General features: G+C 35.4%; 1 protein-coding gene across 2 annotated transcripts; it reads left to right on the top strand.

Annotated features, from left to right (window-relative positions):
- Positions 1 to 8,324: 8,324 nt before the first annotated feature.
- LOC306853074 (uncharacterized protein) lies at positions 8,325 to 14,487 on the top strand. Of its 2 annotated transcripts, none has more exons than XM_079390254.1 (5): positions 8,325 to 8,599; positions 11,405 to 11,734; positions 13,298 to 13,393; positions 13,467 to 13,568; positions 13,663 to 14,487. In XM_079390254.1, the coding sequence occupies exons 1-5, from the start codon at positions 8,554 to 8,556 to the stop codon at positions 13,737 to 13,739; spliced, it is 651 nt and encodes a 216-aa protein (XP_079246380.1). In that variant the 5' UTR covers positions 8,325 to 8,553; the 3' UTR covers positions 13,740 to 14,487. The 2 variants fall into 2 exon arrangements, with proteins under 2 accessions (XP_079246380.1, XP_079246381.1); XM_079390255.1 differs by having other exon boundaries at positions 8,391 to 8,599; positions 13,536 to 13,568; positions 13,663 to 13,868.
- Positions 14,488 to 15,822: the final 1,335 nt, after the last annotated feature.

The following is a 15,822-nucleotide window of genomic DNA, read 5'->3' as shown; positions in this document are numbered from 1 at the left end:
TTGGACAGCCTACCCTTCTTTCAGTTCCCTCCCTTACCCGTTGCTCATATCCTGTCGCCTAGCAACCGTGACAGCGCCAAGCAAGAAGCGGGAAAATGGACAAACAAAGAGTTATTCTCCTCATTTTAATTATTTTGGAAGAAATAAAGCAATTAAATAAATTAAATACTTTCTTTGCTCGTTGTCGGAGAGTTTTTTATATCAGACTGCAAGACAGTCACATCCAGGTAAGCCATTATTGCCTATTTTTATTTGTTGTATTCTACTAAAATCTCCTACAAATTCATTGAGCCGAAGCATACACTTTAGCTTGTTTTGTCAGAGAAACTCCTCTCCCACTCCGCTACCGCTCGCTTCGTCCGCCATTACGCTCTGCCGAAAAGAATTATGGGATAGGTAGGACGGGAAAGGATCCACCACACCCATCCTTCCAATTCGGGGAAAAGGAGGACGTATTTGTGGGCCGCATTTGAAGGATCCTACGAATTTGGACAGCCTTCGTCGCGGCGCTGTGACGTAACATCCTTCAAATGAGTACTCCGAAGGGCGTCACATATAGGGCGTTTCTCAAATGGAAGGCTGCATACGTCATAAAGAAGATCTTATTTTGGAATATTAACAGTTATAAATTTGACCATTATTCTTAGTTAAGTGTAAATTGTTGTAATATGCTTATGACTTGCAAATGTAATGCTCAGTTAACTGAAATAAACCAGGCTTGATGACGTATGCAGCCCACAAATGCGACCTCCGGAGGATGCAGCCTTACGTTTGAGAAACGGCCAATATCTAATGTGATCATCAGACATAAAACAGCATCAAAACTGTGCAACGTTATGGAATATAATGTCGTCCAATGAAGAGGCAATAATGACCGTCAAGCTTTGGGGTGTTGATCGAGTCCATCTATGTTTTGATTATCGTTCTGAATCCAATTCATAGTCTTTTTAAGCTTTTTGTTCAAAATGTTGTTTATTTTTTATTTATGAAACTTGTTTTATTTATGAAACAAGTGTTTAAAAAAAGAATGCATGAAGCTAGAATAAAATGTTTTTTATTTACAAACAGATACTCTGTTTTTTCTTTTGATGTTTTGTATGTTTCATATGACAAAATATATACAAATTAATGCCTAAATAGGGACATAGTAGTACACTTAAAGTATGATGTAAAGTTCAAATAAAGAAAACTTACGAGTATACTTGCAGTATAAAACTACTATAGTAGTTTACTGAGACTATACTTCAGTGTACTAAAAAGCTACTACAAGTATTTAATTAGTAAACTATCAGTATACCTATAAGTTCACTTTTAGTATAGTTGCAGTACAAGCTAAAAACATAGATGTAAACTAGTTGTGTACCCAGAGTTTACTACTGTTATGCTTAAATTATACTTAAAAGTATACTTTTATATACTAGAAAGTGGGCCAATTTAGTCCCAATGAGTATTGGATTAGTACACTTATGAGTATGCTACTAGTACACTGATATTTGTATACTTACTACATAAAGTATACTACTTAAAATATACTTGAAATTTACAAGTATACTTAATAAAATAAACTTGAAGGATACTACTTTTGGTAAGGGTAAGAATTCATTGAAAACACTGTTTGGAAAGGAGTAATGAAAAAGGACAAGACGGCTCGTTCTATTTTATTTAAAACGAGGGAATGAATACATAGTCACGTATTTAAAATACAAAATAAATTAACTGTATTTCATTACATTTACATGTTAAATGAGTGGCAATCAAATTACGGCTACATCTGAAAAAATATTTTAGATTTATTGTTTTTATATGTAATTCATTTTTATCCCTGCTGAAAAAACAACAACAACAACAGAATTTGTAATGCTTTTACTGGTTATAATGGAAACATAATGTACCCTGTTGGTCTCTATAATTGGTCTCCTTCTATGAGTGGTAAAACCACTAAATCCTAAAGGAACGTGCTAAAACGCACTAATAGAAACCATTTTTAAATGGTTTTAATGGTTAAAAGTTTATTGTTTGTAATATTTGTAGCGGAATCCATTTCTGTGACGGTTTCTATTCTAAGTTCATTGATGTGATAAAATGTTAATTGACTATTAAAAAAAAAATAAAAAATTTTAATGAGCTTGTGACTTTTGACAGCAAATATGGTTTAATTTCAAAGCATTTTATTTGATTATTCCAGAAAATAATCTTCATAATTAAATCTGTAGAAAATCTGGTCTAAATTAATTTCTCCTGGTTTTAATTAATCTCTTGGTTTTATGCTATGAGATCTGCTGTCAACAGGTAAAATCTGAATTAATGTGAGAATCTGTGAGATATTAGGAAGGCATTTCTCATAGATGTGATGATCATACTCGAAACCAGAGGGCGCTCTTGCACAGAAACTTTTGACGTGCAGGAAATCCCAAATATGGACAAACTCACAGGGCTATTGCTGTAGCTGAGCTGAATAAAAAGCTTTTTTACTGATGAAATGTGAAGAGAATAATCACACGATTGCGAAAATATATGGTTTATGTGTGTTTTTCAAGTTATTTTCAGGTAATAAATAAACGATATGAAAAATGCAGTACCGACTGACATATTATTTAGTATAGAAACTATAAAATATATTTCCTGAATTATTCTGTGATAAAAATGGGAAAAGGGTGTTCGTAGTAGCCTTTTGTCATTTTGAAAACGTTGAACAAAAATATTGTAGCCCCTTGCTGCAGCTAACCTTGTTTCCACACAGAGCAATATAAACAACAGCTGTGCATGATCTCTTCACGCTGTTCTCGTAAAATAATAATAATTCAATAAGATAAGTTTACAAGCACACCGCTCCGCTGAGAACTCCACTTACCGGCAGCCGCGGACGTTATTGAAGGCATCCTAAAGGTCGTCAGGTGAAAGGTCATCATGTGGATAATTTAATTTACGGCTTCTATTGGTTAATCAAAAGCACGACATACATACAAACAAAAGTACACATAAACACTTGTGGTCTTCATGCCCACTTGAACACTTTGACCAAACACAGGAAATACGTCATGCAAGTTGAGAAGCGAGCAACTGCAAAGTGCAAATACCCTATGTATGTATGTATGTATGTGTGTCTGTGTGTGTGTGTGTGTGTGTATATATATATATATATATATATATATATATATATATATACACACACACACACATGTATAGATTATATACATATAACTATGTCTGTTTTTGAAGCAATTGATAGCAAAATTTTGGAAGAAATAGTACAGTGCCTTAAATTGTCAACCTGCTCTCTTGACACACTTCCCATGTCTTTTTTCACAGGTGTGCTTAACTGCCTAGAAGCAGATCTCTTAGAAGTGGAGAACGCCTCACTTCTTTCTGGTACTTTTCCAAACTCCCTGAAAACTGCAATTGTTAAGCCCTTTCTGAAAAAGCGCAATCATGATAACATTATATTGAGCAACTATAGGCCAATATCAAATCTTCCTTTCATAGCTAAGATTATTGAAAAGGTAGTTTTTAATCAACTACTTAAACTCAAATGGATACCTGGACAATTTTCAATCTGGTTTCCGAACACATCACAGCACAGAGACAGCACTCATTAAGATAATAATGATATTTGTTTTAATTCTGATTCTGGCAAAATATCAGTGCTGGTACTATTAGATCTTATAGTGCTGCGTTTGACACTGTCGATCATAACATACTTCTAGAGAGACTGGAAAACTGGGTCTGGCTTTCTGGGATGGTACTCAAATGGTTCAGGTCATACTTAGAAGGGAGAGGTTATTATGTGAGTATAGCAGAGCATAAGTCTTAGTGGACGGCCATGACATGCGGAGTCCCACAAGGCTCAATTCTTGCACCGCTCTTGTTTAGCTTGTATATGCTTCCACTAAGTCAAATAATGAGGAAGAACCAAATTACAATAAATAATGTTGCTGTGATTTTAACTAGTAAACTAGCTAGAATTTAACTTTTGGATTTTGGATTGTCTAAACAGGTTAATAACCCTGGGAAATCAGGGCCAGAGGGAGAAAGATGGTGACAATTATTTGGGATTTCAAACCTTCACCAGATACCCTTGACTCTCAGAAATAAAGGTGCAAAAGCTGTCTCTGGAGCAGCATCCTTTCAAAAGATACTAACCTGAGATACTAATATAGAACCTGCTGTGATAATTAGGTACAAAGTGTGTTTGAAACTCTACTGCCTTAGGAATTAACTGAAATCTCTGCTTCACACTCATGCAGTGAATTGTGGGATTGATAGCGGACCAGAGAAAGTGATGAGACAAGAGTGTATGCGTTTTGACCATTTCATTTCCTATTTGGAAAGGAGTAATGAGAAAGGAAAAGACGGCTCGTTCTGAACTGTTTTATTTAAAATGAGGGAATGAAGTTAGTCACGTATTTAAAATACAAAATATAAGAATGTATGTCATTACATTTTCAATGGGTGGTAATCAAATTAGTTACATCCAAGAAGTATTTTAGATTACCAAAGTGATTACTTTGATATGCATTTAATGTTATTTATTTCATTTAAACGTGAATGTAAACTGTAACACAGTGTTTCTCAATTTGCATGTGTTGTGAGGATTTGCAGCGTTTCTCAATTTGCATGTGTTGTGAGCATTTGCAGCGTTTCTTAATTTGCATGTGTTGTGAAGATTTGCAGCGTTTCTTAATTTGCATGTGTTGTGAGCATTTGCAGCGTTTATTAATTTGCATGTGCTGTGAGGATTTGCAGCGTTTATTAATTTGCATGTGTTGTGAAGATTTGCAGCGTTTCTTAATTTGCATGTGTTGTGAGCATTTGCAGCGTTTATTAATTTGCATGTGCTGTGAGGATTTGCAGCGTTTATTAATTTGCATGTGTTGTGAGCATTTGCAGCGTTTATTAATTTGCATGTGCTGTGAGCATTTGCAGCGTTTCTTAATTTGCATGTGTTGTGAAGATTTGCAGCGTTTATTAATTTGCATGTGTTGTGAGCATTTACAGCGTTTCTCAATTTGCATGTGTTGTGAGGATTTGCAGCGTTTATTAATTTGCATGTGTTGTGAGCATTTGCAGCGTTTCTCAATTTGCATGTGTTGTGAGCATTTGCAGCGTTTCTTAATTTGCATGTGTTGTGAAGATTTGCAGCGTTTATTAATTTGCATGTGTTGTGAGCATTTGCAGCGTTTCTTAATTTGCATGTGTTGTGAGGATTTGCAGCGTTTCTCAATTTGCATGTGTTGTGAGCATTTGCAGCGTTTCTTAATTTGCATGTGTTGTGAGGATTTGCAGCGTTTCTCAATTTGCATGTGTTGTGAGCATTTGCAGCGTTTCTTAATTTGCATGTGTTGTGAGGATTTGCAGCGTTTCTCAATTTGCATGTGTTGTGAGCATTTGCAGCGTTTCTTAATTTGCATGTGTTGTGAAGATTTGCAGCGTTTCTTAATTTGCATGTGTTGTGAGCATTTGCAGCGTTTATTAATTTGCATGTGCTGTGAAGATTTGCAGCGTTTATTAATTTGCATGTGTTGTGAGCATTTGCAGCGTTTATTAATTTGCATGTGCTGTGAAGATTTGCAGCGTTTCTTAATTTGCATGTGTTGTGAGCATTTGCAGCGTTTATTAATTTGCATGTGCTGTGAGGATTTGCAGCGTTTATTAATTTGCATGTGTTGTGAGCATTTGCAGCGTTTATTAATTTGCATGTGCTGTGAGCATTTGCAGCGTTTCTTAATTTGCATGTGTTGTGAAGATTTGCAGCGTTTATTAATTTGCATGTGTTGTGAGCATTTGCAGCGTTTATTAATTTGCATGTGTTGTGAAGATTTGCAGCGTTTATTAATTTGCATGTGTTGTGAGCATTTGCAGCGTTTCTCAATTTGCATGTGTTGTGAGCATTTGCAGCGTTTCTCAATTTGCATGTGTTGTGAGGATTTGCAGCGTTTCTCAATTTGCATGTGCTGTGAAGATTTGCAGCGTTTCTCAATTTGCATGTGTTGTGAGCATTTGCAGCGTTTCTTAATTTGCATGTGTTGTGAGCATTTGCAGCGTTTCTTAATTTGCATGTGTTGTGAGCATTTGCAGCGTTTCTTAATTTGCATGTGTTGTGAGGATTTGCAGTGTTTCTCAATTTGCATGTGTTGTGAGGATTTGCAGCGTTTCTCAATTTGCATGTGTTGTGAGCATTTGCAGCGTTTATTAATTTGCATGTGTTGTGAGCATTTGCAGCGTTTCTTAATTTGCATGTGTTGTGAGAATTTGCAGCGTTTATTAATTTGCATGTGTTGTGAGCATTTGCAGCGCATGTGTTGTCAAAATGATGAAGATGTTTTCTTGATTTGCTGGTGTTTTGTCTATTTGCATGTGTTTTCTGAAGTTGCAGCGCGTTGAGCTCTCACGGCCACCGTACCGCCGGCAGACAAAGTACAGCAGTCAGTGTGGAGTAGGTGTGTGCGCTGTGCCATGCAATGAGAGCTACCATACTCTCAAGAACTATAAACTGTGTCACCTAGATACCTGATTGGGCAGATAGCTGGTCAACTGATCAAAAAATAGGTATTTTACTATGGCACAGTAGTATAGTAATAAATTACTACTTTCTCCTGTTTTACTGTTGATTTCCTCTTTTCCTGATCAATTGGAATGAGGATAATAAGACAAAAAAAAAACATGCAAATACGTTCAAACATCCATTCAATACCTATTATTCTCTGAATATTACTGATGAACAAATCAAAAAGTAGGCTACTGTTCACATGCGTTTTACTAATAGCAATATAGTAATAATTTAGTACTTTCTCCTGTTTTATTGTTGGTTTCCTCTTTTCTGATCATTTGAAATGAGGATAAAAAGACAAAAAAAAAACATGCAAATAAGTTCAAACATATAATTAATCATATAATTGAGGAAATTAGCACCAGGTGCAGATAACTTGTAGCTATCTGTAAGTGTTCTCTAATTTTGACCAGAGTTAATTTTCAAATATCTCATTTAAGTTTTTTTTTATACTGTGCTTCAGGAAACAATTAATTTATGAAATACGCTTAAAATATTGCCCTTCTACTCCTGATAGGATAACTTCCAATAGGACTAAGCAGTGTCCTTGAAATTTAGGAAATTGTTCTCAAATTCTGCTCTCCACTGCAATTAGTATTCCTGTTTAAAAATTTTTTAAAGTTTATTTGCTGTTAGATTTGCGCTCTGCTACAAAACTATATGGTTAAAACATAAAATTGCATCACATGCGGAATAGTTTGATGGCAGTTACTAATTCACTTTTCTTCCAAGTGGATAAATCTGCGGTTAGAAAATCATAGTATCTGAGCGGATCTGTCATGCTGCATCAAGACCCACTGACAGTAAGAAAAGTGAAGCCTATATATATATATATATAAAAAATTGGTATCATATGATCAACAAAGTAGGCCTGTTAAATCTGTCGCTTGTTTTGGTGCTAACTCTGTCACTTTATGCTTTTGATCAAAGAATCTCCTCTGCTTGTAAACGGATGATTCCCGGGGTTGTTATTTAGTCTATCCATGTTAAAGTCTAACTGACTAGTTCAAACTCAACAACATTGGGCCTGTTTTAGCAACAAGCTAAAACTACTCATTATCATATAATATAGCTGTAAATTCTTCTGAGGTAAACTGTAGGCTATTTCCCGCAAAATCCAACCTGTCAGATAAAAAAAAAAAAAAAAAAAGTTTATTTGTAGGCTTAGTGCAGTGAATTTGGATAAAGCAATGGCATAAACATTAATGCACTCTCTCATTTTATTAATAAATGAACTAAATACCATTAATGTTGTGTTGATTATTAATGAGTAATTCATTATTTTTGGCTAAAAAGCATCCGTATTATAGATTTAATTATAAGTTAAATTCCGATAAATCAGATTAAACTCATTTTAATCCATGTTGCTGTGAATGAAATGAGATCAGATGATAGAGCAGGAGTGCAGCTGTAGTTGCAGTTTCCTCCTGCAGGTGTCGCTCTGAGCAGCTACAAACTCAACCAGTCCCATGAGTCTCTGCTCCAGTCAACAGAAGATCACAATCCTCTCTTCATTCACACATCAGCACACACTCAGTGAGATACACACATTACACACAGCTGCATGTAGACCTGATTCTGCTTTACTCTCAATGAAACTGTCTAGAGCATTTCATCAATACAGTAAAGATACTGTTTTATTTCATTTGCAAGAGAAGTCATTTGCATAACAAGTCATTTTACTTCACTTAGAAACAAATCCTGCCCACTTGTTGCTTCTAAAACAAGATTATTTTGCACTTTTTTAGAAAATGCGTTTGATAATTGTTCCTTCTTTCTCTTAGTTTGACTTGTTTTAGATGCAAACTAACAGCATGTGTCTTCCTCTATATGAGGAACCTTCCTCTTTCCTCGGTGAAGCGGTCTGAGGTTTCCTCATGTGTCAGTCCAGTCTGAGTCTCGCCTGAAGACGCTTGTCTCGATGAGATCCTGAACACAGACGATCTGAAGCAGCATCACACTCTTCTGCTGGGATTGAGTTCTTCTGGAAACTGGACTTTAGAGAAATGATCCTCATCTTTGGACTGATGCTGCTGCTGCAAACTGCTGCATGTGAGTCACTTTCACATCAAACTTATCGTATCATGCTGATCAATCAGATCGATCCCAGAAAAAAAAAATGTATGTTACATTAAGAGTCTGCAGTGATCTAGCAATAGAGTTTTCTGATCTTCTTGTCTGTGTATTAGTTGAGTATTATGTGTTTTTCTGCTTATTTCTTCTTACAGCTCTGTGTCTAACTTCCTTTTTCTCTCATTCAAATCCACTGTTCTTCTCTCTTCCCTCCGTGCTTTAAACTATTTCCTATCTGTATCTTTGTACTCAAAGCTAAAACATAAAAAAATAACCATATGTATTTTTTTGTATTTTTGTGACTGGAGCCTTCTACACAATGCAGTAAGTGAGTGGAAATGACTGTCATGAATTTGTAAATGTTATAACTGATATTACAATGTAATTTCAGTAGATTACAATAGACCAGGGATTCTCAAATCTAGCTCGCGAGATCCACTTTCCTGCAGAGTTTAGCTCTAACCCTAATCAAACTCAATCAGTGTCTTCAGGATCATTAAAAAATCACAGGTAGGTGAGTTTGATCAGGGATGGAGTTAAACTCTGCAGGAAAGTGGATAGCTGTACATATGCATTTGTCTCTGCTGTAAAGCAGTGCACACTTCTCACAGATGCTGTTCTGATTCACCTACTTGTACTACAGCCTAAATGTATGTGCATTGTGCACATTTCGTGAAGAAAAAGTATCTACATAATTTTGAGTAGCAGAGTAGTAGCCAAACTTTGGGACAAACTACTTCTATTTGTGCCTTTAACGGAAACTCTGTCACTTAGTTACATGCTTCCTGTCATCGTTTAAACCATAAATACATATATACTAGTGTCTGTCACAATGCTCACAATTGTGGTCTTTGCACTTGACCGCTTATATACTTTATGATGTATTTCCTGTATTTGGCTGAAGTGTTCAAGCGGGGCGTGAAGTCCACAAATACATTTTACACTCTGTAAAATCTTCACATGAAAAAATGCAACTAAAGTTTTTACAGAGCTTCATTTAATATGTTTTGTACATAATAATTTAATAATTTGCTCTTTGAAATAAACTCTGAAGTATCTGTCCAGTAGTCCCTATGAATGATAACTTAATTGTGGTTCTTCTAATTAAGTGATAAAAAGCAGTTGTAAACATTTGACAAAATACACATCCATCTCTAAAAAGTGCAACACTTTCCATTTTACACAAATTATGTGTGATATCAAATTAAAAGAAGCTATGCTGCAACGTTTTCATTCACATCTCAGGATTTTGGGGCACGTGAGTTTCTGAACATGATGAATGATGGGATATGCTTCATCTCAAATATGGCTTTGATGCAGCATTAGTGTGGATGAGAGCATGTTGATCGCATCTGCAACACGGATATATCAATATCTGAATTGACTTCAGCAGATGATTTTGTTAAACTAACACAATTCAAGACAAAGGTGTTAGCTAACATGACATTAAAACTTTACCTTAGTTTGCAAACCTGTAATGTTGAGTTAATACAAAAACACAAACTATCTCTTTCTAATCTGGGAAAGTTTATCTCATTTCTTCAGGACATATTATTGCTAAACCTGTTATTTGATGTTAATATAAGACACAAACCTGTACAGTTTTGGCATCATATTTTAGTGGCATTCTAATAGGCTTCATCATGCAGTCAGTCATCGCCTGCATCATCAGCAACTGCATCAATAAATTTAACACAATATTTCCATAATTAATCACACCAATTAACACATTAAATCAACAGCTCAAGTTGCAATATTTGATTAACAGTCTGCAGTGATCTCTTTTCTGGTCTTAACAGTTTATTTCATGAGTTCGCCTGCCCATTCAGTCCTGATGCTTTGTGGTAAATGAACTTGGCTTGCTGTCCTCGAACCCGAGTCTCGGCTTGAGCTCCGAGTTAATGCCCCCCAGCATGATAGTTAAATTTGAACATACAAATTACTTTTTTTTTGTAATACACTATAATGCCAAAAGTATTGGGTCACCCCCTTCTAATTAACATGTTTCACTACTTTAGTAATTTCTATGAGCGCAAATCTTAATGTTTAAGCATATATTATGATATTATAATGACTTGTACATAAGGGTACAGTCATTTTAGACACGTCCAAAACTGTTGCAAATGAGATGGAAATACAATTTTTAAATACATGAATATTTCCATCTTTGTTGCCACAGTTTTGTAGTGCCTTTTTCTGTTCTAAAGAAGGGGGTGTCCCAACACTTTTGTCCTTATAGTGTCTGTACAAGTCATTGGTGTTTGGTGATGAGTTTCTGGCTCGAGGTCTGCATATAAAGTCACACCAGAGGAGTTCAGCTGGGATTCTGTAGACCAGTCAAGTTCTTCCACACTGATTCAATCAATCATGTCTTTCTGAACCGTGTCTTATACACAGAGACACTGTCATGTTAGAATAGAAAAGGGTTCTGTCCAAACTGTTGCTATAAAATTAGAAGCACACAATACTACAGTAATTTCTATGAGTACAAATCTTAATGTTTAAGCATACAATGATATTCTAAAGTAGTCAAACATGTTCATTAGAAGGGGGTGACCCAATACTTTTGGCAATATAGTTTATATTACACACTAAACTGAGTTAAATCTGTCCAGTATGATCATGTTCAGTATCCTGAGTCTGTTTGACATGTTTCTTCAGGTGATCTTTAATTCTGTGAATGTTTGTGTAATTTGTGTCTGATTATTTATTCATGATGTCTTTAGATGTTGGTACATTTCATTGTGTGTGTGTGTGTGTGTGTGTGTGTGTTGTGTTCTTCAGGTCTGGAGTTAATCTGCAGGTTTGATCAGTCTGATCCCTGTTACGCAGCTCTGGGACACAAACTCAATCTGCTGATGGTGCTGGACGCTAGTAAATATAACCTGAAGATAATAAAGAGAATAAACAACACACAACATGATCCAGCTTGTAGAGTAAGATACGGCAGGATGAGGGCATGTGATCTTTATAATAACAGACCTGAAGTGACAGTCATTAATGGGCTTCTGATAATAAACCGTGTGATCAGAGCAGATTCAGGGAATTACAGATTAACACTCGATCACTCAGACGGCACAGAAACATCTAGAGATCTTCAAGTGATTGTTGAAGGTACAGAAACTCTCTCATCAGACTCATTACAATCTCATGTTCTCCAAAGATCTCACTCTCATGCAAATGAATCAGTTGAGTCTCTGTGAAGGTTTTTATTGCAGTTTATTATTAAATATCTGGAAGAATTCATTCAGCAGCATCTGCACTTCCATGTACTAAGACTATTTTCAAAATGAAATACCAGCACTGTATACTGCATACTGTTTTAAAATGAGACGTGAAAGCAGTCATTGTCTGCATTGTTGTCACATGACTAACCTATGCTGTGTATTTAATAACTGTCTACTTCACTATATTACGATTAAATCCTAATGTAATCATGACAAACTATATTATTGGAAAGACTCCTAAATATATATTTTACCAATGTGTTTTATTACAAATTATGTAGGAACAGTAATAGATTAATTTATGACAAGAGTGCACCAAGAGTCTGTGATAAATCTACATCATAACAGGATTTCTGACCTTTCTCACAAAATGTCTTTATTTCGTTGTTTTTTGTTTTGTTTTTTTTTACCTTTCACATTTTTTTAGTAATCATCATAAGCTATAAACCATTTCAAAGCTTAAAATCTCAAAATTCATCCTGTGAAAACTATTTTGAAATCAGACATTGCATAAAGAAATGCTTCTTCAAAATCTTTTAGTGGTCTCCTTCCTCTTAGTGAGGGTGTGGTATTACAAATGTATTACGGGCCTTTAGAATCAAAACTTTTTATAATCTTCACAAAATACATATTGTTGGAAAGGTCTGGCTCTCAGGAGGTTATTTTGTGATAGATATATTGATATTGAGAGAGAAATTGATAGATTTGCGACAGAAATGCATAAAAAAAAAATTCAGTGGAGTTTGGATGGCATCCGGTGGCTTTTTTTTGGTATAACGCCTAAACACAATAGCATATGAACCTTTTATATATATATATATATCAACTTCAAATTTGGAACACAAGGTATGTAGACATATGGCTTTAATTTTATAGCAATTTACATATATAGCAATTTTAAAAAATATATATTTATTTTATATAAAATAAAAGACAGTACATTTTCTTTACAGTAAATTTAAACTTTTTAATACTTTAATTTTATTAAATGATTTCACTTCTTTAATATTCTGCTAATTGTCTTCTTTAAAAAAGAGACCAACCTTAGGTCTGTATTCAAAAGCGTTCATGAATTATAACAATTTAAGTTTGGAAAGTGCACTTTCTTGTGAATTTTCAAAAATGGGGATGACAGTTAAGGGGTTAATTTAGTCCAGCTATCAGATAAAAACTGTGGTTTAGAAATATCTTGATTATAGGTGTGTTGAACTTGAAGCGGCGCTGCGCAGAATGATCGGTGTATTACTTCAAAGTACCGCGAGAGGATAAGAGAGCAGACGGATCCTATGCTTTCAAATCACTCTCATTCTGCGCAGCGCCGCTTCAAGACGAACAAGCCTAATGAGTCGAGAAAGAGCCATGTGACTGTGATGATCATGTGTCCCTCCCTCCAGCTCCTATTGTGCTTCAGAAAGACAGCAGGTGATTCTGTGCTGATGTTTTATTTCAGAAGCATCTACTGCAGCTGTGACCTCTGGTGTGACCTCTAGTGTGACCTCTAGTTTGACCTCTGCAGTGACCAGCAGCACACAGACATCAGAATGTGGTACGAGTTTAACAAACACACTCCTGGAAACATGAAGGATGGGTTTGTTTTGTGTCTAATTGTTGTTGTTCAGTGTGTTCAGTGTCTGTGGTGTTTGTGCTGGTCTGGTGTTTCCAGCTGATGGTTCTGTTTGGTCTGTTAGGAGCTTTTCACATCTACATGAGACACACATCAGGTGAGAGACATTTATTATCATCATTACTTGACATGCAGATATTAAGAGTGTGAAGATGATGATGATGATGATGATGATTATGTGATGTTTTTAGGAAAGAAACGGGTAGATCAGAAAGTGAGGATGAGAAGATTTAGAGAAGGACATGAACAGACAGCAGAAGATTCATGAGAGCAGCAGCAGATCATCACATCTATGAGAAATGACTTCATATTCTCACATTAATTCATCTGTCGACTGCAGATCTTATAATATAAAACCAAGAGATTAATCAAAAACAGAATAAATGAATTAAACCAGATTTTCTGGACATTTGTCTTTTGTAACAGTTTTATTCATGCTTTGAATGAACTAGCAGTACTTTTATATGATTAGATGAAACCCCTTCTGATCATTACTGATAAAACTTTTATCTGAATCAGATCTGTCACATTATTTTCATATATTATGCTCATACAGTTTTTATTTTTTAACATAGTCAACTATCAATAGCACACATCAATGAATTTAAACATGAAAACAATAAATCCAGACAGAAATCGAATGATTTGTATTAAATATTTTCAGCTGTAGCTCTTGTTTCCTGCTGCAGATGTCGCTCATAACAAAGAAAGTGTGTTTTGTCTTAGACAGCAAACTTTAAGTCCATTCAGTATAGAATTATATTATTAATGTTTTGAGTTTTTAAAAAGTTCATTTGCAGTTAGATTTGATCATGTTTAAAAAAAAATATGTGGTTAAAACATAAAATTGTGTCACGTGCGGAATAGTTTGACCACAGTCACTGTTCTTGAGGTAAACGAGGTAGGGTAGAGTGGGGCAAAACACCCCCATGGGTGGGGTAAAATGCCCCCAAGTCTGACAAAGCAATTTGCTTTAAACATTTACAGCAAAATCAGAGTACAGGCAGTTTTAGCTTAAAATAATAATTAAAAAAAAAGAATATAACCAATAATTATGAATTACAAAATTATAATAGTCTATTTTAAAAAAGTAAAATAAAAAAATGTTAGTGAAGTGACATTCAGTCAAGTATGGTGACCCATACTCGGAATTCGTGCTCTGCATTTAACCCATCCAACGTGCACACACACAGCAGTGAACGAACACACACACACACACACACACAGCAGTGAACACACACACACACACACACACACACACGGAGCATTTTTATGCTGCAGCGCCCGGGGAGCAGTTGGGGGTTCAGTGTCTTGCTCAAGGGCACCTCAGTCGTGGTATTGAGGGTGGAGAGAGCGCTGGACATTCACTCCCCCCACCTACAATCCCTGCCGGCCCGAGACTCGAACCCACAACCTTTCGATTACGAGTCCGACTCTCTAACCATTAGGCCACGACTTCCCTTGATGATAACTGGCTAGCTAACTAGCTACCTGATGCTAACTTGAGATAATTTTAAATATTAAGTCCAAATATTTTTGTTCAACCAACCAGTTAGAATTAATTTGATGGAAAAACAAAGGATTTGATGTTCAGAACAGAATAACTACAGTAATTGCCCCCTGGGGGTGTTTTACCAAACACACTATGTTTGAGAAAATAATTGTCATTCTGAAAACATAATTATATTTTTATTAAATAACACATACTCCCTACAGGCCCTGTTCTCATATCATCTATAACTGTGATGTTCTACAAAACAACAAGCTTTAAATCTTCTTAAAAGCTTTCTTACTGCTGAACATTAGATGATTTACTGTCAAATCTGTTTTCTCTGCGGTACATCACCAGTGTGAGCTTCATGGTGAAAACTTCTACATCACTCTTGTCAAAGTAGTCCATAGTTACAATAAAAATGTATCTTGACGCTGTCTTGTGGTTATTTTGGGAAAAACAGTAGGGGGGCGTTTTCCCCACTCCATCTAAAATACCATCTAAACTTTTCTAAAGGCAGTAAGTTCCTCAGACATACATTCATATAAACTTTACCCTTAATTGAATCACGATTTGTTTAGCATCTCAACCAATTTGAATCGTTACATATTTGAATCAATTTTCAACCGGCTCGCAGTTAATCGTTACATTCCTAAATACATTTATATTTAGTTTAGAGTTTTTTCCTCTTAAAAAATTGCATTGATTAAATTTAAAGTCGTGTCAAACAATTGCAGACTGTTTGCACTTTTAGAAATGTGACTGTAAATTATTATTCTTGTTTTATCTTTTTCTCACATTCAGTCTTTTTGTATGTGTATTAAAGTAGGAAGTGCTAAATCTCAGTAACAATCTATGA

Source organism: Barbus barbus, assembly GCF_936440315.1.
Source record: "Barbus barbus genome assembly, chromosome: 33".
NCBI classification, from domain to species: Eukaryota; Metazoa; Chordata; class Actinopteri; order Cypriniformes; family Cyprinidae; genus Barbus; species Barbus barbus.
Note: the sequence above shows the minus strand (reverse complement) of the source record. Positions and strands in the feature narration are given on the sequence as shown.